This window comes from Pelecanus crispus, chromosome 13 (genome assembly GCF_030463565.1).
Source record: "Pelecanus crispus isolate bPelCri1 chromosome 13, bPelCri1.pri, whole genome shotgun sequence".
NCBI lineage: Eukaryota > Metazoa > Chordata > Aves > Pelecaniformes > Pelecanidae > Pelecanus > Pelecanus crispus.
In genome coordinates, this window is record NC_134655.1 from 165,251 (window position 1) to 188,085 (window position 22,835).

The window sequence follows — 22,835 nt, forward strand, 5'->3', positions numbered from 1 at the left end:
TGTGCACGGCAGCAGCGCCCGTGCCGGGGCGGCGGGGGGGTGTGCCCGCGTGGACGCCGCACGCGTGTGCGCAGGGCAGCGCTGCGGGTGCTCTCCCGTGCCCGTGCATGTGCCCGCCCGTGCCCCGTGGGCGGTGCACGCGTGTGCGCACGGCAGCGGTGCGGGTGCTCGCCTCTGCCCGCGCGGGTGCCCGCCGTGCCCGCGTGCTCGGGGCCGTGCGTGGGCCGCCCGTGCCGCCGTGCGCGGTGCGCAGCAGCGCCCGCCGCGCCGGAGCAGGCCGGGGCTTGCGGCGCAGGGGCAGGGCCGGGGCTGCCTGCAGAGGCACATCCCGGCGGGGCCGGGGGGGCTGCGGGGCGGCGGGCGGGGGCCGGAGGAAGAAGCGACCGTGCACAAGCGGCGGCGGCGGCGGCTCGGGGCGTGCAAGGTGTGTGCGGGGCGGGGGGGGTCGCTCCGCCTCCCCGCTCCCAGGCGTGCTGCGGGATGCTCGGCGGGGACGCGGCACTCGGCAGCCCTGGGGTTGGAGGGGGGTGCGAGGCCCGCAGCGAGCGGGGGGCAGCGCCCGGGAAGGGGGGGGGGGGGCGGCAGCGCTGCGCTGCCCTCGCTCCCCCCCCTCCTCCGCCCCCCCCCCCCCCCCAAACGCTTGTTGCTGCGCGGGGGGACTGCACCGCGTTTGCCGGCAGCCGCGGGGGGGGCGGCGGAGCCGGCCCGCGGAAGCCGCGTGGGGCCGGGCACGGCGCCGTGGGGTGCACCCACGACCCCCGGCCCGGGCACGGCAGCCCTGCAGCCGGCCAGGCTCGCTCGCCCAGGTAGGTGCCCCCCCCCCGCCAGCCCTCCCGCAGCCCCCGGCGTGGGCAGGGGTGCCGTGGGGACATGGCTTCCCCTGTATGCGGGGAGCCCCGCGGCCCCCCCCATCCCACCCCACCCGCAGCCACCTGCTTGGGACTGGCAACGCACCCGGCGTGGGCGCCGGGAGATGCTCCCGGCCCTTCCCGGCTGCCGGAGCAAGGCGGATGGTGGGAGGCAGCTGCTGCTTTTCATGCAGACCCCCCCTCTCTGCGCCCCCCCCGGCCACCGAGGGCAGCCCAGCACCCCGGGGCTGGCGCAGGCTGCGGCAGGGGAGGTGCACCCCAAAGCCAGGGCACGGGGTGGCCGCAGCCTCCCACGGCAGAGTGAGGGGCGGTGTTGGGATGCCAGGCAGGGTGAGGAAAAGTTGGGACGCTGAAAAAAAGGCAAGGAAGGAAAACTTTGCCTGCAAGGAAGCCACCCTGAGTGGCATTCCTGGGTGAGGAAGCGCCGTCTCCCCTGATTTCCAGGATTGCACCTCCTGGCTGGCTGAGCCACAGAGGGTGAAGGGCCGTGCCCCCCGCTTTCAGGGCTCTTCTTCCACTCCTGTGTGTCCTTGTCCTCCCAGGGCTGTCACAGGAGGTGGTGGAGCCCTGAGCCAAGCTGGGTGGGAAGATGGCTGAGAAGCTGGTGCCTGGGGACCTGTTCCTGAGAAAGACCCGGGAATCGGTGTCATCCCTGGACTCGGACAAGCTGGCACCCATCTCACCGGAGGCGGGTGGCGAGGAGTCGTCCGACAGCGAGGGCGAGCAGGAGGACAGCTCCCACAAGCTCATCCGGAAGGTGTCCACCTCGGGGCAGATGAGGAGCAAGGTCAGGGGCGCGGTGGCCTGGGGCGAGGGGCTGGCTGGTGCATACGGTCCCTGCCGAGGACGAGGGCGGGAGGGTTTTGCCCACTGTGGGGTGCAAATCGGTGCCAGGCGCTTGCTGCTTGCAGACCCGACCCCGCCAGTGCCTGGGGCAGTGCCAGGAGGGGTCTGGCCCCCTGTGCCCTGTGGCAGGGCACATGCAAAGGGGCACACCCCACGGTGGCAGGGTCAGCATTGGTCCCATGGGGCTGTGGAGCATGGATTTTACCCCACCGTTCGGGAACAGGGGCTCTCCCATACCTGGACACCCTCCCCCATTGCCTTCATCCCATGTTTGTATCCCCTGAGCTCCCCCCACCCGCCCCTGGGGAAAGGGGCCTCTTTCGGGAAGGCTCTGCCCCACGGACACTCTGGGGGTGAGATTTAGGGTCGTTGTGGTGCTGTAGGCTCCTGGGATCCTGCACCCCGCTGCAGGCAGTGCGCATGTGGGGCCTGGTGGGCGGCAAAATGGAGCCGGCATCTTTCCCGGCGCCCCAGATTAATTCGGCTGTGCCAGCTCTCCTGCGGGCCCTGCTCCCGCAGCCTTCCCTACATCCAGTCCCCCGTGGTGGTTTGCTGGGTGGATGGGGACACCTTTGAGGTCGGACGTGACACTTTTTTGCCTCCTGGCTGTTGGCATGAGGGCAGCTTGTGTGTGTGTGTGCAGCTTGCTCAGAGGAAGCTATTTTGGTAGGACCTGCAAAAATATGGGGTGCAGCGCCTTCTGGCCAAACAGGAGCGGGTGGCCATAGGTGTCCTGGGTGGGGACGGTGAAATGGCCAGGCACCTCTTGCCTGAAGTACAGGGAGAAATAACCTGGGCTGAACGGCCAGGTGGGTAGCGGGGAGAGGAGGAAGTTGTGGGGAGGGGGGATCCCAGCACGATGCCGGGAGGGTGCTCTGGGCGACGCGCCGGGTGAGCGGTCCCTTTGCATCCACCTCCCGGCTGCGGGAAGGAGGCGGTGGCGTGAGTCAAGGCAGTGCCTGCAGTGCTGGCGGGCACGAGGGGGCTGCTGCGCTGCAGGGGAGACCCTTGCCCTGGGGCTGTGCCAGAAATCCCCCCACAGCCAGCTTCCAGCCTCAGCCGCCCCTCGGCGGGGATTTGGTGGCCGTGCCGCCCCCGGGTGGGGGGGGGACAGCTGAGAAAACACCGCAGGGGGATGCAGTTGTAGAGCAAGGGGGTGCCCCCCGGCTCTGGTGTTGGGTGCCGTGGGCACGGAGGGAGGCAGCGGGGATGCAGTGTTGTGCTGGGTCTGGTGGCAGCTCGGGCCTGCTCGGGGCCGGGGACAGCTCCCCTCCGGCTGGCCCAGGCCTGGCTGTTGTGCCAAGCCTGGCATGCTGGCAAGAGGCGGGCAAAGGGCGTTTGCCCAGGGGTGCGGAAGTTACATGCTCCCAACCTGGCACCGTGGGGTTTTCCCACTTGGCAGGAGACGTTTCCGGGGCAGGCGGCGCTTGGGGGGCTCTTGCCGAGTCCCTGTGGCTGCTCGAGGAACGTGCCTCAGTTTCCCCTTCTTCAGAGAAGGCTGGCACCTCCTCTGCCTGCTCTGACCTGGCTGCCAGGTGGGTGCCGTGGGCTGTGCTGGGGTGCAGGGTGCTGTGCGGGGGGCACGGTGGGAAGCCAGGCAGGTGGGCAGGGTCCTGGGAATGCTTAGGTGTGCGAGCCCTCAGCACCCTCCCAGGGAGGCGGCAGCAGCCACTGGGGTTTGCCACACAGCATTTGCTGTGCTGGAGGGATTTGCCATGCTGTGGAACACGGGGGGTATCGCAGGGAGTTGTCAATGTCAGGAAACCTGAGAGAAAAGGGCAGATGGCTGGGCTGTGCCCGTGTCCTGCAGCAGCAGCACAGGGACATGAGCGCACGCCAAGCCCCCAGCCCAGGCAGGCGTCAAAGTGCCTCCGTGCCATCAGCGGGTCCGGCCTCGCCAGCTGATAGGCTATGCATGGGGAAAGGCTGAGCTGCCGGCTCCCTGCCTGCCGCGGCCGCTGCCTGCATCCTGCCCGGCATCGGCAATTAGCCATGCAGGAGCTGATGCCGCGCAGCGTGCCGGGGGAGGCGGGTGGCATGATGGATGGGCAGGCAGAAAGGACACGGCTGGGTTAATGGCCCGCGGAGCTGGGAGAGAGGAGAGAGGGGTGAGAGCCGGGCAGGGCTGGTGCTGGAGGGGGCCGAGAGCAAGCCGTGGGTACATCCCCCCGCCCCAAATCTAAGTGTTTTCAGTGTTGGGGTTCAGTGTTTCCCCCAAGGATTCCATTGCCTTGGTCCAGAGGGGCAGGACCATGATTGCCACCCTGGCTTCTTGCTGGATGGGCTCCTTTCTTCTCTATGGAGATGGGGATTTTGGGATGCGATTGCTACTGCCACCCAGGTCGGGCTGTCCCTGGCTCATAGCTGTCGTGGCACGCGCGCCGTGTGTCCCTCTGGCCGTGGCCACAGCTGCAGCTGGAGGGACGGGCAGCACGTGTGCCGCAGCAGGCACCTTTCTGAGCCACTTCGACACCCCTGCGCACCCATGTGGGTTTGGGTTGGGGGGGAAACCATTGCCTGCACCCCAGAGACTGGGGCAGGTACCTAATTAGCACAGAGTTAATGAGGGAGGGAGACTCTAGTGCCAGGGCTGCAGCTCTGGAGAGATAACCGGGTTAGCGGGGGCGGGGGGCAGGCTGGCCTATTTTTTGGCTGTCGGTGGTGATTGGGGTGCTGGAGGGGGGTCTATGGGAGCTTGCCACACTGGGGAGCTGGGAAGGGCCGGGACCCCCACCCACACTGACTGGGGGGACCCTGATCCCTGATGATGGGAGCAAGCAGCTTCCCCCATGCCAGGGTGTTGCCCAGCCCCATGGGGACAGGAGTGGGTGAGGATCATTTTGGAATCTGCTGAATCCTTCCTGATTGCTGCTTGCCATTTCCAGTGGCCCCCCCCGCCCCAAATGCCTGTTCCCCCATCCCCTCCTCAAACCTCCCCATCAATCATGTCTCCCCACTCCACACCCCCAGCTCGGCTTTCTCCAGGCTGTAATTGCCGGGGCGCCCCACGGGGTGCTTTGTGCTGGCTTCTGCGTGGAGGCGGTGAGGCCATTGTGCTCGGTGACAATGACAGCTGCCAGGCGCAGGTGCCCCCGCCGGGCTGAATGGCCCCAGAACGGATGGGGTCTTGCTGCCGCCCCCTCCTCCTCCTCCTCCTTCTCACCGTGGCCTGCGGCTGCCGTTTGCCTGCACCAGATTTTGGGAGTGCAAGGGCAGAGCAGGAGGGGGATGCTGTGCTGCACCGTGGCACTGGTCCCCTTAAGGCTGGGCATGGAGGGAAGGGGCCATGGGGAAAGAGGGGGTGCTGGCTCCAGGGTGCATCAAGACATCTGAGGTGCTGGCAAATGGAGGGGGGGCACATCCTGCTTGCATGGGCCGGGTGCTCGGCTCCCAGCACTGTCTCGGCACGGGCTCTCCTGGCAGCTGAGCGGAGGCAGGGAGCAATCTGGCAGCTCTGCTTGGTTCGGCTCCAGCTGCAAGGAGCTGCAGGGAGCGGCTGGTCCTGGGGTGCTTGCTCCAGAGCCAGGGGGCTGCAGGCACCAAGGGGTCATGCTGGGGTGCGTGTCAGGGGTAGGAGCATTACCCATGGCGTGGGCACAATGTGCACAGCCATGGCAGGCAGGGGCATGTCTTGAGTGCCGTTTGGGGATCGTGTGCCCGGATTCCTGATGCTGGGGTCCATCACAGCCACTTGGTGGGGCTAGGGGACCCGCCAGCATCCTCCTGGGGGGCTGGGGGAGATCAGCGGGGTTACTGGTACCCCGAGAGACGCGTGCTCCTGGTCCTGGCTGGAGGCACTGGGCACCCGCAGGCTCAGGGTGCCCCAGGGATGGGGTGAGTGGTGCCTGTGGATGTAGGGGACGAGGCCTGGTAGGGCAGTGCTGCAGAGCCAGGCTGTGGGGAGGGCTGCCCGCTGAGGGACGGATCCTGGCCAAAAGGCAAGGAAAGCAAGGTAGGACCCCTGGGGCCAGGCCTGGGAACCTCCCTGCAGCGGGAGGGTGGCATGTGGCTCCCAGGCGTGCATCCTCCTGGCTTGACAATGGTGAGGGACTGGAGCATCTCTCATACGGGGAGAGGCTGGGAGAGCTGGGACTGTTCAGCCTGGAGCGGAGCCTGGGGCCGGGGTGTCCTCAGCAATGTGGATAGATATTTGGAGGGGAGGGTGCAGCAAAGAGGGAACCGGGCTCTTTTCAGTGGTTTCCACTGATGGGACAATAGGCACAAGTGAAAAAATAGGAAATTGCATCTCAACACAAGAAAACACTTTTTCTACTGTGAGATTGGTCAAATGCTGGGATGGGCTGCCCAGAGAGGCTGTGGAGTCTCCATCCATGGAGATATTCAGAACCCACGGGCTGAGTATCTCCATGATCCTGCGCAGTTCCAGGTGACCCGCCCTGGGCTCCATCCCAGAGCTCCCTGCCAGCCCCAGCCACGCTGCGGCCGGCTGACACCAAAGCCCGTCTCTGCCCCAGCTGTGCCCTGCATTGCTCCCAGCCCAGTGACATGTGGCCTGCCAGGGGCTGGCGAGGGGACTGGCTGGTCCCTGGGTCACCCTCCCACAGTGGGACCGTACCACGGGGCACAGTGATGCTGCCTGGGACTCTCCCTGCTGAGGAGGCTGCAGCAGGGCAGGCTGGGCTTGCTCTCGTTATCAGGGCTTGCTGAGCCAGTGCCTGGGGTGTAAAGATAGCCCCAGTGTCACTAGCCGGATGTTTGTGAGGTTTCTCAGATGCACTGTCCTCTCCCCACTCATATTTTCCATTATGCAAGCGCTGCTCTTGCACGTCAGCGGCTGGGCAGGGTGGGTGAGCTGCAGCGATGCCCGCTGGTACCCAGGCACAAGGGGCAGGGGGGGACCGGCACAGGGCAGGCTGGCATGGGATGCCTGCTGGCGGGATGCTCGGGGACCGATGTGGCTGTGGATAGGGAAGCACAAGCTCATTTCTGAAAAGCAGCTGAAGGTCGTGACTGCTGGAGGATGAGGTGTTGGAGGGATTGCCCTTCTTCTGGGGGCTCCTTTCCCTGTTCCTTTCCTCCCCGTGAATCCTCCGTCCCCTTTCGATGGCCTGAGTGGCCCTCGTGGCTCCACATAATGGCATGTCAGGGCCAGTGCCGGAATCTCCTTTCAAGGATCCCCCCAGCACTGGGAAGGGGGATTTGGGGTCTTGCAATGGCAGCAGGCTACATCCTCGCGGAGCGTGGATGCAGTTGAGCCTGGAGAGCTGTGGCACCCCCCCGGGCACCGAGCCCCCCAGCTACCCATTCCCGGAAGAGCTCTGCCATATCGCACAGCCTGATAAGGTTTCCAACCGACTCCAGCCCACGGGTTGCCCAGCAGATGCTGGTGGCACTGCGGCTGGGCTGTTGCAGGGCTGCGGGTTCTCCGCTGCTGTCCTGGCACCCTCCGGCTCAGGACGGGGATGATCTCTGACCTGGCCGGACACCGTCACGTGCCCGGCGGGCTGCTGCGTTTGGAGGAGGGCGGCTGCCCGGGATGATGCTGGTGCAATGCAGGTTGGTGCGTTGGCGGGTGTTCGGTCCCCTCTCCTCCTCCCAGGGCAAGGCATCGTGTCGCCACGGGACCACGCAGGTCCCATCAGGAGCGGTGTAGGGCTGCAAGCCAGGTGGGCAACCAGTGTGGTGCCCACAGCCGTATGTGTCAGCATTCCTGAGTAACTCAGCCTTCCTGGCTCTTCTCCAGCAGCTCCTTCGCTGTCCAAGCTGATCCCAGCAGGAAAACCCTCCCGTGCCAGCTGTGGTCAAACCTGGCTGCACTACAGGCTCTTCCCGGGGATGGCAGTGGCAGAGCTGGGAGAGCGGGGTGGGGGTTCAAAGCAGCATCCCAGGGCTCTGCCTTAGGGCTGAGGGAAGAGCTGGCATTTTGGGGTACACCCTGGCCTGGAAGAAGCCCTGCTGGGGTGCGGTCCTGGAGGGAGGTAAGCTCCCCCAGGCTGTGCTTCAAGCCCCCTTGCCTCTGCGGAGCACACAGCTAGCCCGCAGCACGATGGCCCCCGGGGACCAGCCCGGTCCTGGCCGGGCACAGTGCTGGTGGCCAGCCATCCTCCCAGGGCTATTTTTAGCTGTGTCCCCTCCAAGACCCCAGTGCCACTTGCCCTCCGCCAGCCGTGGCTGAGCTGGAGGTGGCAGTTTCTCCGCAGACCATGTGTGGTTTTGTTCTTGCCTTCGCCTCCCCACACTGCATCTCCGGGACCGCCTACCAGTGCCGGGCACTTCCCAGGTGGTCCTGAGTCCGTCAGGCTGGGGAGAGCAGGGAAGGTCCCCGAGATGGGGCAGGGGAGGGCCGGGGCAGAGCCCCGCAGAGCGGGGCTGACCTCGGGCTGGGAGCCGGGCAGGTTGCACATTGCTCTCGGCATCGGCATGCTGCGTCGCCGCCACTATTGCTGGGATGGAGCCAGTGTTGGCTCCACTGTGGCTCCCTGCGGCGCTGGCTGGGGCTTTCCGGACAGAAAAGCTGTGGTTGGGGTGAGCAGAGGGGCTAGGGCTTGGTTTGGGGTGCAGGTGGCACACCATGCTCAGGGCTGTGCAGTGGCCAGCACAGAGCTCCCACCACAGCAGCCGGGGGCTGTCAGTGTCCCCAAAAGCTCTCTGGGAGGAAGAGGCAGCCCCTACGCTGTGCTGCCGGGTGCGTGGTTCCTGCTCCTGGGACCTATATGGCTCCTGCTCCTGGGAGCTATAGGGTGCCTAATAGCCACTTGCTATAGGGGATTGTATTATTGGGGTGGAGCCCTGGCTGGGGCTGCGGGGGAGCCAGCATGGCAGGGGCAATACCACCCCGGCACATCCCGCCTGCTGCTTGCCCCGAGTGCCGGCCTTTGCCCTCCCCACCCCTTTCCTGTTTGTGAAGGGGAAACAACGGACTCGCTCGAGGCTGCCTGCTGCAGCATGGCTTCCCACCGCAGTCTGCTGGTGGCCTTGGCTGTCACGTGCCTCCCGGGTCTCCTCCTGTCCCTAGTGCCAAAAGCAGGGGTCCAAAACTGCTGAGCCTCTGGGGAGCTGCTCCCAGCACAGGGTGGCACTGGGTGCTCCTGGCTGAGACCCACAGGCAAAAAATCGGGTGTGGGTGGGTGGCTCACCCCAGTGAGACCCCAAAACAGCCCTCCGGCAGCCCAGGCAGAGTGACTCATGTGCCTGCCCAGGCATCATGGCACAGCCAGGCTCCATAGCTCGTTTCGGAGAGGGGACCTGCCTCATTTTCCCCAGGGAGAGGGCTGGCTGGCTGGCCCCTCACTGGCAACACCGGAACTGACTGAACCTGCACCCCGCCATGTCAGCACCTGGGGGTGACGGAGCTTGGATGGGCAGAGGCAGGCATAAGAGGTTGTGCAGCAAGATGCTGTGCATGGCGGGGCAGAGGGCTTGGGCTTTGCTGCCATGCCTGGGGCATCCCGGGCATGTTTCGGGAAGCACCCAAGGGTGGATGTGGGGAGAGGTGCCCCCCCAAGCTTCTCTGCACCAGCTTTGCTGCCCCACGCTGGGATGCTGGCCGTTAGTCTACACTGGGCAGAAACTGAGGCATGCCCCCGCCATAGCCACGGTACTGTGGGTGTCGTAAAACTCTTATGGATGTCGTGGTGGAGGTGGTGGGGGCTCTGCCCTAGCCTGGGCCTGGCACAGTGCTGGGAGCCGCGTTGCTGTCCCCGGAATGGCCAGGACTGTGACATCCTGGGGCTGGGTGATGCCTTGTTGCCACTGGCTGCCAGGAGAAATTGCTGCAGTGGCGCAGCTCGGGGCATTTCAGCTCTGGCTCCCTTGCAGGAGGGGATGCCGTCCCCCTGGGCAGCCTTCCCGGCTGTATCCTGCCACCTGTGTGGCCCCGGAGCCAGGCAAAGCTGAGTGCCCGTGCCCCGCTGCAGCGCTGGCTCCGGCCCCTGCTGTGACAGCCCTGAGCCACCATCACGGATCTGCCTCTTCTTCCTTCTCCTTGTCATCACATTCTCCTGCTCCTCACCATCACAGGCTCCCCTACGCTGCTCCTCGCCGTCACATGCTGCCTGTCCTTCGCAGCAAAAGTAATGATTGCAGCAAACCCAGAGCTCGTGCTTGCGTCCGCCGCATGCAAACAGGTGTGGTGGAAATGGTGTTTGTGGTTGGATCCCACCTGGCTGTGGCAGGACCCTGCCCTGTCCCCTCCTGACATGGGGCAGGGACTGCTAGGGTGCATGGTTTGTATGTGGATTTGGGGGTTGCAGCTGGACCCCCCTGAGAGGCCATGTTCCCCTGCTGGCTGTGCCGCAGCCTGGGCTCAGGGCAGCCCTGGACTCACCGTCTTTGTGTGCTTTCGCAGCTGGGAGGCCGGGGAGGGGACGCGGTGGGTCCCTGGGTGCTGGCACTGGGGACACCGGGGCTGTTTGAACCTGCACTGATGCTCGCAGGCAGCATGGGGACCAACCACCGCCAAACCCTGCGCCAGTCCGGATGGGGCAAACCGTTGGTAGGGAGCGATAAAGGCTTAAAACGTCCCTCTCCGAATGTGGGGCTGCAAGCTGGAAGAGAGCTGGGGACATCCTGGTGCATGCCCTGGGGGCCTTGGGGAGGGGCCAGGCATTTGGGGGAGTTGAGGCTTGGGGAGCACCCCAGGTGGGGTTTTGGCTTCTTTTTGACCTTGGAGGCTCCTGCTAGGCCTGGTGCTCTGGCCATTTTGTTGGGAGCCGTGGGGCAGTGGGTTAACGCCGAGGCCGGGGCCGGTGTGTTTGCAGGCTGGCGGGCGCCTGGTGCCACCTCTTGCAGCACTCGGGCTGGGCACGGGAGCGTGGAGCCCCGGGGCCGCGGTTCTCTCACAATGCCCTCGGTGCCCGCTGCTAATTCGCCGTTAAATGTGCCTTGTTGTCATGTGCCGGGGGATCTGATACAACCACTGTTGCGGCTAATTGCAGAGGAACAGCTGAATGGGGCTGCCGGCGGTGTTTAAAGAAGATACAATCAAAGATTAGGCAGTGCCAGAGCATCTCTGCCACCCCACTCAGCACAGGCTCGTAGCCCTGTTGCAAACACTAATTAATTGAGTCTTGTAAACACCACTGCGAGGAGGGTAAATATTGGCAGGTGCTGTGGATTAGGGAGGGCAGAGGACGGGCGGCCAGGCTGCAGGGATGCGCTGCGCTGCAAGGGATGCTCTGCCTGCTGCGGGCTGCCCTTGGCCCCAGGTTGTCCCGTCCGGGGGCTGCGGGTGCCAGGCAGGGCTGGCTGCGTCCTGGCTGTCTGCTCCCCAACCTAGCAAAGAGGCTGGGGCCGCAGTGCCCAGGTAATGTCACCTCCATGACGCGGTCCTGGTGGCTCTGGGGCATCAGTGTCCCCTCCAAGGGAGCTCCCCTGGCCCCAGCTCTGCCCTTGGCTTCCAGGGAGCCGCGGCAGCTCGTGGCTCTCCTGGGTGCTGCTCTGGGGTTGGGGAGGCAGCGAGCGGCAGTGGTGGCTCTGTGCTGCTGGAGACCTCTGACCGCTGGCACTGCCATGCCTGGCAGCATCCCTCCGAATCACATAAAATGCCCAATGAATGCCCGGGGTATGGCGGGCGATAGATGTCATTTACCCTGCTACATCCAGCACAGTGCGAACCCCAGAATGTCCCATCTGTGCTCTGGACGCTGCTTAGCTCCTGGGGACCCAGGGACCGGCATCACCGAAGGGGGTGGGATGGCTTTGGGGGTCCTGGGGGCTGCGGGAGCTCACAACCCTGTGATCTCTGCAGAAGAGCGTGAAGGAGGGGCTGTTGCTGAAGCAGACAAGCTCCTTCCAGAGATGGAAGAGGCGATACTTCAAGCTGCGGGGCAGGACACTCTATTATGCCAAGGATGCCAAGGTAGGCTCGGGGGGGCTTCCAGTGCGCTCAGCTGGGGGTGCTTGAGTCTGCAAACCCCAGGGGGAGCCCAAAATCCCTGCCTGGTGGACTGTGGCTCCGGTTTCTTCCTTGCAGTCCCTGATCTTCGATGAGGTAGACCTATCCGATGCCAGTGTGGCCGAGACCAGCACCAAGAACATCAACAACAGTTTCACGGTGAGGGAGGTGTGGGTCTACCCGCCATGCCCCTCCACCTCAGCACCTCGCGGGGAGGCACTGCAGACCCTTCCCCTCCCCACGGAACTGTGGGGCACCCTGCAGCGTGGCATCGTGCTGCGGGAGGTGGCACCGGCGACGGTGTACCAGGGTTTGCTGGGGGCTGCTCTCCTGGGGACTGGCTGGCCGTGGGGTGGCCTTGCAAGGGGGCACAGGGATGGTGGCTGTTGCAGGTGATCACACCATTCCGGAAGCTCATCCTATGTGCGGAGAACCGGAAGGAGATGGAGGACTGGATCAGTGCCCTGAAATCTGTCCAGAAGTGGGAGATCCATGAGGTGATGTGGGCGGGGGGGCTGCGCGGGTGCTCGTCGGCGAGCGGGTACCCCTCAGGAGCCGGGGGTGCCTTTGGCTGCTGGACAGGAGCTGCTGCCCTTGGTGCAGCCCTGTGGGGAGGACAGGAGCCGGGAGTGGGGCTGGGGAGACTCAGGGGGGCTAGGAGGGAGGGAGTGCCAGCTGGGGGTCCCGGGGGACTGACGGGCAGGGCTGTGCCCCCCAGCAGGCCACGCAGTTCAACATGGAGCACTTCTCGGGCATGCACAACTGGTATGCCTGCTCCCACGCCCGCCCCACCTTCTGCAATGTGTGCCGCGAAGCCCTCCCAGGGGTCACCTCCCATGGCCTCTCCTGCGAAGGTCAGTGCCAGGGTCCTGCTGGGGGGTGGGCTGCGGCTGGGACTGGGGCAGGGGACCCTCTCTGAGGTTGGCCTGGAGCAACGGGGATGCAGGGCAATTCCCACCGGCTGCCGGGACAGCACCATCGCCAGCTGCGGAGGGAGTTGGGGACCAGGGCTGCGCATCTCTTGGGGACCATCCCTGCTCCTTACCTGCTCCCCCCTGCACAGTCTGCAAGTTCAAGGCACACAAGCGCTGCGCCGTCAGAGCCACCAACAACTGCAAGTGGACGACCCTGGCCTCCATTGGCACCGAAATCATCGAGGACGAGGATGGGGTAAGCAGGGGAGACCCCGCGGGGGACCCTGGCAGAACAGAGCCACCAGCAGAGCTGGCCTTGCTGTGCCCAAATCAGGAGTAGGGGGGACCCTGGCACCCAGCTGTCCCCTGCACTGTGTGGCCTCTGGCGTTGGCTCTGTGGAGACATGGCCTGGGGACACCTCTGCCACCCAGCATCAGGACCCCGTATTGCTCTCCAAGAGGGGCCACCACCAAATGTTTGCTGGGGACACCCCTGCCCTGCCCCACGCGCTGGCGGCTGCAAGGCAGGCGGGGACGAGAGGGCACGGGAGGGGTCCCAGGGCTGCCTTGCCCTGCTGTGGGGCATCATCCCCTGCCCGCCCGTTCTGTGGTGCCTGGGGAAGGGGGTGGCCCGTGTCACCGTTCCTCAAGCATGCGGGGGCAATGTGCCGTTGGTGACTGCCCCTCTCCGCAGGTGGCCATGCCCCACCAGTGGCTGGAGGGGAACCTGCCCGTCAGTGCGCGCTGCGCTGTCTGCGACCGGACCTGCGGCAGCGTCCGGAGGCTGCAGGACTGGCGGTGTCTCTGGTGCAAGGCCATCGTAAGGATGTGTCCGTCCCTCTCCCCCCGCCACTGGCACAGATGGCACTGCCCCTCCTGGGTGCATTGCTGGGGAAGCTGAGGCTGGGGGCTTGGGTGCTGTGTCCCCTAGCTTTGCTGACGCACATGTCCCCGTGTGCCCAGGTTCACAGCGCCTGCAAGGAGCTCTTCGGCAAGAGGTGCCCCCTGGGCCAGTACAAAGTGTCCATCATCCCGCCGACCGCCTTGAACAGCATTGATTCAGATGGTGAGTCATGGAGGGGACAGGGCTGGGCTGTGGGTGGGGGGGACAGGCTTTTTGGGACAGGGCTTTGAGCTCTCTGAGCTCCTCCGCAGGCTTTGACTTGTGGCACTGTGCCCGATTCCCTTTGGGGCACCAGGAACACCACCATCAGTAGGCTCCAGGGTCAGCGCCGCTCCCTGCCGCAGCCTTGGTTGAAGGCTGCTTGTCGCCTTGCGCTCTGCCCCAGGGCTGCAGCGGTGCCATGCTTTGGGGTGGCACTTCTTCCCCGCGTGTGACTTCAGCTGCTACTGCCAGGCTGCTTCTCGTGGTCATGGTCCCTGGTCATGGTCCCTCTGTGCTAGGGTCAGTGAGCCCCTGATGTGGGGTACCCCCCGTTGCACCCTAATGGTTCAGCACCTTGCAGGGCAGGATGAGGCCCTTGCTTGGGTTATTTCTCAGTGTTTGAACCTCAGCTGTTTTTTTGGTGGTGCAGAATACAGCTTCCCCCGGCACGGCTGTGGGGCGCTGCGGGGGAGAGGCAATGTGCAGCCCGGGGGGACCCCCCTGCTGTCTCCCTCACCCTCTCCGGAGGGGCCCAGCTGGCCTCCGTGGAGCAAAATCTGTTCTTCTCCTCCGGATATTTCTTTCCTTGTTCTTTAATGATTTTCACTGCTCAGCTCAGCCGGTGGCTCATCTGCTTCTCGTTACTCATCGGGGATGCTGTCAGGGTAACCATCACGCAGCTTCTCCTCCAGCTTCAGAGCCGCGGCTGCTTGCGGCTGGTTCCCCAGTAGCGCCTCTGCCCTGTCCCTCCCGCAGCAGCCCAGTCAGCCGAGGCCGGCGCAGCTGTGGGGCCGGCCGCTGTGACTGCTGCTGAGCCCAGCTGGGCTCTGCTACCGCGGGAAGCAGCCCGGCGAGGCCTCAGCCCCCCTCCTCCTGCCACGCTGTCCCCCGCCGGCGTACGGGTGCTGCTGGCAGCGGGCTCTTCCGCAGCAGCCCACGCTCTGACTCAGCAGCCCCTGGTGTTTTGCTTTGCCGATCTGCTCTGCTCGGCCGGGTTGGGAGCGGAGATTGAGCGATGCCTGGGCCGGGCAGCAGTGGGCCGCGGGGATGCTGCTCCCTGTGCGGTGGAGGCACCGGGGCTCCCGGTCGCACCCCTCAGGGCTCTGGGTGCAATGTCTGTGGGGCCGGTGCCAGCGGCAGCGAGGGCTGATGTTTTCCCTGCTGCAGCATCGCTGGGTCTGCCAAGGGAAGGAGCCAGCGGGCACCGGCCCATGGCCTGGGATGGCCAAGATGTGCCTGAGGCAGCTGCGGGCTGCGGGCCAGCTATCGATCCTCCTCTGCCTCGGGCACATTTCATTCCCCATCTCATCTAATTTCTTTAAAAGCGTGGTGCTGGCTGCCAAGCCTCCCGAGGCTTCTGCGTCATTTGCACCCACCCTGCTAGAGCCCTGATAGGAGCCGGAGGCAGAGCTGGGGGTGACGGCAGAGCCCCCCAGGGCTGCGGCTGGTCCCTGTGGTCATGCCAGCTGCCATTGCCACCCCTGGGAGCACCCCGGGGTGGGAGTGGACCCTGTTCCCATGTGGTTTTGCTGGGTTGGTCCCAGCTGGGTTGTTGGCACAGCAAGGAACTGACCCCCTTGTGCGTCCAGCACCGCTGCCCCTTTTTGGAGTGGCAGGCTGGGGACACGAGTCAGCTTGGTGACACACTTTGTGCCTGCAGGGACGGTGATGGAGCAGGAGCATAACTGGGCTCTGCCCTAGTGCTAGCCTTGCCCATCCCTATCCCCATCCCACCCCATCCCCATTGCCATCTCTTACTCTTCCTCCCACCCCTCACCATCCCCTGGCACCCCAATCACTGTCCCTCCTGCCTGGTCCCGGCACCCTGCGGGTCGGGCACAGCACGGTCAGGGTGTCCACGTGGCCTCTGCTCTCCTAAGGTGTCTCCATCAGTGTCCTTGGGGGGTGGGAGCTGGGGCTGGGGGCTCACGTGCTTGGGCTCGCCACAGGTTTCTGGAAGGCCACCTGCCCCTCGACCTGCTCCAGCCCTCTCCTGGCCTTCGTCAACTCCAAGAGCGGGGACAACCAGGGCGTCAAGTTTCTGCGCAAGTTCAAGCAGTTCCTCAACCCAGCCCAAGTCTTCGACCTCATGAATGGGGGCCCGCACCTGGGGTAAGCGCTAGCCCGGGTGCCCCGGGGTGGTCCCGGCAAGGTCCTGGCGGGCGCCCGGCACAGCCCCCAGCCCCTCTCTCCTGTGTCCCCCCTAGGCTGCGCCTCTTCCAGAAGTTCTCCACATTCCGGATCCTGGTGTGCGGGGGGGATGGCAGCGTGGGTTGGGTCCTCTCCGAGATTGATGCCCTTGGTCTCCATAAGCAAGTGAGCGGGAGCGCCTGGCATTGCTGGTGCGGGCTGGCACCGTCCCCAGTGCCGGCACCTGCCGCAGCCAGGAGCCCCCTCCATGTGCCCTGGGATGCTGTGAGCAATGGGCACAGCGGGGTTGGGGGTGTTGTGAGCACCCTCGGGGGCTGCTCTGAGCCACCCCTGCCCCGTCCCTCTCCCGCAGTGCCAGCTGGGCGTCCTGCCCCTGGGGACGGGCAATGACCTGGCACGGGTGCTGGGCTGGGGCAGCCTGTGCGACGATGACACCCAACTGCTGCAGATCCTGGAGAAGCTGGAAAGGGCCACCACCAAGATGCTGGACCGGTGAGCGTGGCGTGGGGCACACACCTCTCTGCCCTGCCCCTGCCTCAGCACCTCTCGGGCAGCCTGTCCTCATCCCCCTGCCCATGCATCTGTGCCAGGGTGTGAGGAGGTAGCAGGCAGCCATGGTCTCTGCTTTGCAGGTGGAGCGTGCTGACCTACGAGGCCCCCAAGCAGTCCCCCCCAGCCCTGAAGGAAGAGGAGAATGGGGACTCCAACATCCAGGTGGGCACTGCTGGGGACCGAGGGCTTGAGATGGGGGAGGGCAGGTGGGGGGGCAGGTCCCCGTTCACCCCATCAGCTGATTCGGGGGCATGCAGGGTGGGGAGAGGTCGTGCTGGGGGTCCCTGGGGACTGGGGCTGTGAGGGGGCTGGCAGCCGGCTGTGTGCGATGAAATGAGTCTGGCAGGTCTCAGCCCGGCACGTGCACTTGGGAGCAGGCAGCAGGGTGAGGTGGAGCTGGCCTGCTCCCGGCAGGCTGTTTTGGACTCTTTCGTCTGCTCCCCCTCAACCCCTTGCCTCAGTTTCCCTCCTGCTGTGGCTGAGCATCCCCTCTGCTTGGCGGCATGGGCACGGCCGCCCTCGGGGCTGGGGGAGCAGGTCGAGGAGGGCTGTTCATTCCCGGTCCAGAGCCGGCTGGGCAAGGCTCCATCCTGGAGCAGGGCACCCAGCAGGGTGTCACGGCTCCAGCTGTCCTCCCCTGTCCCCCACCAGGCCCAGATCTCCCACTACGCCGACTCTGTTGCCTTCCACCTGGCCAAGATCCTGGAGTCGGACAAGCACTCGGTGGTGATCTCATCTGCAAAGTGAGGAGGGGGCTGGGCAAGGGGGGTGCTGGAGCCTTCCTGCTGGGCGGGGGGGCATCTCCCCAGGGGTGCTGAGCCCCCCCGGCCAGGCTGTCCCCTGTCTGGGCAGCAGCGGCTGCTGGCTGTGCGGGTGCCGGGCAGATAACCCTGGCACTGCCCCTCTGGTGCAGGGGGTCGTTATCCCGGCCAGCCCCCCCGGCTGGCATCTGTGCCGGCATCTGTGCCCCTCTCCACCCGTCTGATGCTTCCCTCGGCAGGTTCCTCTGCGGCACCGTCAATGACTTCGTGGCTGAAGTTGGCCGGGCATACAAGAGGGCAACGGAGAACAAGCAGGAGGCCGAGATGATGGCGCGGAAGGTGGGTTGCAGGGGAGCCGGTGGGCTGGGACGTGCTGGGTGGCACAGCCCCCGGGGAGCAGAGGTGCTGGCGGGGTCTGCTCCGACAGCCTGTGCCCTTGCTGTGTGCACACTTCGGGGCGTGCTGTGCTCGGGGTGCCCAGGCACTTGGGCTGTCCTGGCAATCATGGGGTACCCAGGCACTTGTGGTGCCCAGGCAAACATGGGGTGTCCAGTCAAAGCTGGGGTGCCCTTGTGCTCGGGATGCCCAGGCACTACAGGTGCCCAGGCAAGCACGGGGTGCCCGGGGAAGCAGCCGGCACTGGCGGTGGGCAGCGGCTTGTGCCAGGGTGCTGAGCGTGGTGGGTGTGCCGCAGTGTGCCATGCTGAACGAGAAGCTGGACTCACTGGTGCGGGAGCTGAACGAGGAGGCGCAGGCCATCGTGGTCCCCGAGGGGATGGCGCAGGCCACCCCTGCCGACATCAAGGACCAGGAGAAAGGTGGCAGCTTCAACCCCAGCCCCGTGCCTCGCATCTTCAAATCCAAGGAGCAGCTCATGCTGCGGGCGAACAGCCTGAAGAAAGCCCTGCGGCAAATCATTGAGCAGGCAGAGAAAGGTGAGGGGGTGGCAGGGGCTGGCAGCTCGCGTGGCGCTGCAGCAGCCTGGCACGGGCTGCGGAGCCACCACGGCTCGGTGCTGGGCCCATGCCTTCGTTTCCCCATCTGAACCCTTGGGTGGTAGTGCTGTGCAATCCGAGGGCATCAGCCCTTCTCTGATGCTTGGCGTGGCCGAGGGAGGTCCCCAGCGCGGGGCAGAGGTGCCACCCTGCGCCTGCCTGGCACGAGCCCACAGGGCTGACCTGGGGAGGGGTCACGGGGCCATGGGGCTGCCCGGGACTCGTGGTCATCCCCCCTCTTTGCATCCAGCTGTGGATGAGCAGAACAAGCAGACCCAAGCCTACCGGGGCAGTGCAGGCCCCAGCAAGAAGGACAACTCGGAGGAGCTCAACAAGGAGGAGGAAAGGCTCAGTAAGATGCCAGTGGGGCACGTGGCTTTTTGGGGAGGCATGGGGGTGAGCCATGGTATGGGCTCCAGGTAAAAGCCAGTTCAGCCAGCTGCCTCCTTTCTTCCCTGGCCAGGCTCCCGGCGGGAGACGGCGACCTCCGCATCTTCCTCCGTCATCCTGGACCGGCCGGACACCTTTGGCAGCTTGCAGTTCCCTGAAGACCCCAGCACCCTGTGAGTCTGGGGTCCTGCCTGCCCCAGGGCCCCGACCCACCCTTGCTGCCCGTCACGGAGCGGGAGCAGAGCTAGGACCATGCTGCCTCTTGGCGATGGCTGCTGGGGCATCCTCTGCCCACCAGCGTGGCATCCCTGGTGCCCGGCACAGTGCTCACGCTGGGTGCTCGGGCCCCGCCACACTGCCCAGTGCAGGCAGGTCCTGGGTGTGCCATGGGTGTCCCACCATGGGGGCCGAGGGGGGTCCAGCCATCCCCGCTGGCTTGGGTCAGGCTTCCCAGCGCCAGCCCCTCCGGGAGCTCACACCGCAGCTCTAGCAGGTTTTATACCCCATCCCCTGGTGCCAGCCCGGTGGTTGCCCGTGTGCAGCTGCCTCCCAACTCGCCCGCCCTGTCTGCTGCTTTCAGCCACTTCTCAGAGAAATGCGTCATGAATAACTACTTCGGCATCGGCCTGGATGCGAAGATCTCCCTGGAGTTCAACAACAAACGGGATGAGCACCCCAAGAAGTGCAGGTTGGCTGAGCCCCCCCCCAGATTCCCCTGGGAAAAACATGTACCCCCTGCCCCCGGCTCGCTGATGCCTGCACCAGAGGGACCATCAGGATGCCAGGAGCCATGGGGGTGGCTTGGGGCTGCCGTGCCTGGCTGGGGACCCCTTCCTGCAGCAGGTTTTCCACCTGCACCCAGTGCCACAGTGCTGGGGTGAGCACCCCTGGGTGGGCAGCAGATTGCAAATACCCCTGGGAAGGGGGAGGGCTGCTGCAAGGCTCTGGCTGTCCATGCCTCCCGCGTGTGTGAATGGGCACAGGAGAGCTTGGTGGGATTTACCCACTCTGCATCTGGACAGAGGAGACATTGCCATGCTGGTGTGGCAGGGTGCATGTCTGGGTGCCACATGCTGCAGCCTGCATCTCCCAGGAGGCAGTGGGCAGCCCCCCTGTTCTGGGAGTGGGGAAACTGAGGCAGTGCCCAGTGCCCCAGGGAGGGCGTGGAGCCGGCAGCAGGCAGCCCACAGCCCCTCTCACCCAGCCCGCTCCACCCTGCAGCAGCCGCACCAAGAACATGATGTGGTATGGGGTGCTGGGCACGAAGGAGCTGCTGCAGCGTACCTACAAGAACCTGGAGCAGCGGGTGCAGCTGGAGGTACGGGGCTGGGGGAACAGGGATGGGGCGGGGGGGGCAGCGGCACGGCAGCCCCCCAGGCTCAGCCCTCTCTTGCAGTGTGATGGGGTGCCCATCTCGCTGCCCAGCCTGCAGGGCATCGCTGTCCTCAACATCCCCAGCTATGCTGGGGGCATCAACTTCTGGGGAGGCACCAAGGAGGACAATGTGAGTGCCAGCGCCATGGGGTGGGGAGGGGGGGCACGATGGGAACCTGGGAGCCCTCGGGCAGGGGGCTGGGGTGTCCTTGCCTTGGGCACATGGGGGAAAAAGCTGGGTCCCAAAATGAGCCCGGTTTGGGGGGCGGTCTCACTTGTACTGGTCCTTTATAGAACTTTGGGGCTCCATCCTTTGATGACAAGAAGCTGGAGGTGGTGGCCGTCTTCGGCAGCATCCAGATGGCTGTGTCGCGGGTCATCAACCTCCAGCACCACCGCATCGCACAGGTAGGCGCAAGGGACCCTGTGGGACCCTGCATCGTGCCGGAAAGCTTTTGGGGCACCAGCGGAGCCTGGGGGCGGTGCGGCCGCAACGCCAACCCCAGGCTGTCCGCCCCGTAGTGCCGCATGGTGAAGATCACCATCCGGGGGGACGAGGGCGTCCCTGTGCAGGTGGATGGAGAAGCCTGGATCCAGCCGCCCGGCATCATCAAGATCCAGCACAAGAACCGAGCCCAGATGCTGACAAGGGACCGGGTGAGCTCGGGGTTGCACAGCCTGTGCAGAGGGGCCGTGCTAGGGTGTGGCGAGGTGTGACAGGCTGAGGGGGGGGCATCTCCATCCCCCGCAGGCATTTGAAAGCACCCTCAAGTCCTGGGAGGACAAGCAGAAGGGGGAGAGCTACCGATCGGCCGCCCGGCCGCGGCTCAGCTCCCAGCAGTCCATGGAGTACCTGACCGAGGAGGAGAGCAGCCTCTTGCAGCAGGTCTCGCGGGTCGCAGAGACCCTCATTGCCAGGTCAGGCTGTGGGACAGGGGATGTGGCAGGCAGGGGGAGGGAGGGGACTTCGCTGTGGCCACCCACAGCTACAGGGGTCTCCTAGTCCAGTCTGGGGGCCCCAGCAGCTCCAGCCCCTTGTGCCCACAGGATCCACGAGGCAGCCAAGGCTCACAAAGCCGTGGAGCAGGAGCTGGCACACGCTGTCAACACCAGCTCCCTGGCCCTGGGTGAAGCCCTCTCCAACAAAGCCGCTGGCACCTCAGAGGTGAGCTGGGGGTGCAAAGCAACCTTCGTCCAGCTGCCCTGTGGCCCTGCTGCTCAGGGGTCACCCCTCCATGCCCCCCCAGTTTCTCAGCAGGAATGCAGCTGTGGAGGTGGTGCTGAGCATCAAGGAGCTGTATGCCGAGACCAGGGCATTCCTGGAAGGGAAGGCGGTGAGTGGGGGGGCCGGAGAGCAGCCCAAGCCCACCAAAGGAGGGGTCCGTGCCCTTGGGCGGTGCCTCTGGGGGTGGCAGCAGGGCTGGGGATTGTCCCTGTCCCCCACAGCTGGACTCGCCGCAGGAGGAGGAGGCTCTGCACGGCCCCCTGAGCGTGCTGGGCCAGGAGCTGCAGCGGCTGCTGGACATCCACTGGCTGGGGCCCATTGCCCACCCAGCTGAGGAGGTGGGGGCACAGGGACCAGGGGTGGGACGTGACCCCAGGGGGGCTGTAGCACACCACTCAGCCTGGCTTCTCACAGGAAAGCGCCGGCAGTGCCAACAAGGGCAGCTTCAAGCTTCGCCTCAACATCCCCAAGCCCAGGAAGGAGAAGGACAAGGTGCAAAAGCAGAAGACCAACAGCGCGCTCCCAGGTAAAGCAGGCAGCATGCTGGGGAGGGAGACGGGCACAGCCCACACTGATAGGGACCCCCATGCGCTGACCTATCCGTCAGCCTCCTGTCTTGGGCATGCTGCGGAGGGACCCTCTGGGAGGGGGACAGGGCATGTCCTGCCTGCCTGGGGATGTCACCTTTGTCACCAACAGCCCCTCAGAGCTTACTTTTTCTGCTAACGGACATGCAGAGCCCCCCAGCCCTGTAACTCCACCACCACTGCAAGGGGGAGAAGGGGGCTATGGTACAGCTCAACCCTTCGGGTAAGTCCCTGCCCAGGGGCTGTGGGTCTTGTCAAGGGGGAGAAGCTTGGATGGTCTGTAAGTGAGCTAAGGAGAGGAGAAACCCCTCCAGCTTGAGCCTGCTGTAGCCTCTGACCCTGCCAGAGCTGGGGGCAGGAGGGGGGGATTCTGGCTGCAGCCTGCTGCCCCTGCCGCCCCCACTGCCTGCTCTGCTGCATCTGGCTGTCTCCACAGGGGCCCAGTCTACCTCTGTGGTTTTTTTCCCTGCTAGCTGACAAGTGGGGCTCCGAGGAAGTGGCAGCTTGGCTGGAAGCGCTCGGTTTAGGGGAGTACAGAGACATTTTTGTCCGGCATGACATCCAGGGCTCTGAGTTGATCCTGCTGGAGAGGAGAGACCTGAAGGTACAAACCCCCTCGTGCCCCTCTGAGGGACCCCCAGGGAGCTCAGTGTCCTCCATACCCCCTCTCCCCATCCCTTGTGGTTGGGGGGGGGGGGGGGGGAAGGCAGGTGCTGAGTTTGCACCGTGTGTTTAGCTTGCATGCAGGGGCTGGAAGCAGGGGAGGGACCCCCCAGCTTGCAAAGCTGTGTACACCTGCCCAAAGCAGGATCAACAGCACTATGCCCTCTGCTGCACCCAGGCATGGGGACATGCTTGCAAGAGGACAGGGGGCTCCTAGCAAGTACCATGATCTGGCAGGGAAGCTGGGCTTTGCAGCCTTGTCCTGCACCCCATGGCTTCGCCTCCCCACGAGAGTCAAGGGCTGGCTCCCTACAAGCACATCAGCTCCCCTCTTTCCTTCCTGCAGGACCTAGGGATCACCAAAGTGGGACACATGAAGAGAATCCTCCAGGCCATTAAGGAGCTCAGCAACCCACCCTAGGCCGGCAGCGGGGCAGCAGCCCCTCGGGACCAGGGGTCAGGCAGGGGGGCTCCTGCTCCCCGCCATGCCCCGTGTGTGTGGAGCACCCCTGCTTGCCTTGCTTTGTCTGTTTGTCCCCTGGTGTCG

The 22,835-nt window shown here is 65.3% G+C and overlaps 1 protein-coding gene across 1 annotated transcript; it reads left to right on the top strand.

The window, feature by feature from the left end:
* Positions 1-1,458: 1,458 nt before the first annotated feature.
* Positions 1,459-22,733, top strand: DGKK (diacylglycerol kinase kappa). The gene is made up of 29 exons (XM_075720859.1): positions 1,459-1,656; positions 11,425-11,535; positions 11,650-11,730; positions 11,964-12,068; positions 12,293-12,425; positions 12,635-12,741; positions 13,180-13,305; positions 13,449-13,551; positions 15,540-15,702; positions 15,798-15,906; positions 16,094-16,233; positions 16,374-16,455; positions 16,945-17,036; positions 17,294-17,393; positions 17,749-17,989; positions 18,300-18,401; positions 18,513-18,612; positions 19,020-19,127; positions 19,661-19,757; positions 19,836-19,943; positions 20,108-20,221; positions 20,336-20,470; positions 20,565-20,731; positions 20,861-20,978; positions 21,061-21,147; positions 21,260-21,376; positions 21,453-21,564; positions 22,099-22,229; positions 22,635-22,733. Exons 1-29 carry the CDS (start codon positions 1,459-1,461, stop codon positions 22,707-22,709), a joined length of 3,462 nt encoding a protein of 1,153 aa, XP_075576974.1. The 3' UTR covers positions 22,710-22,733.
* Positions 22,734-22,835: the final 102 nt, after the last annotated feature.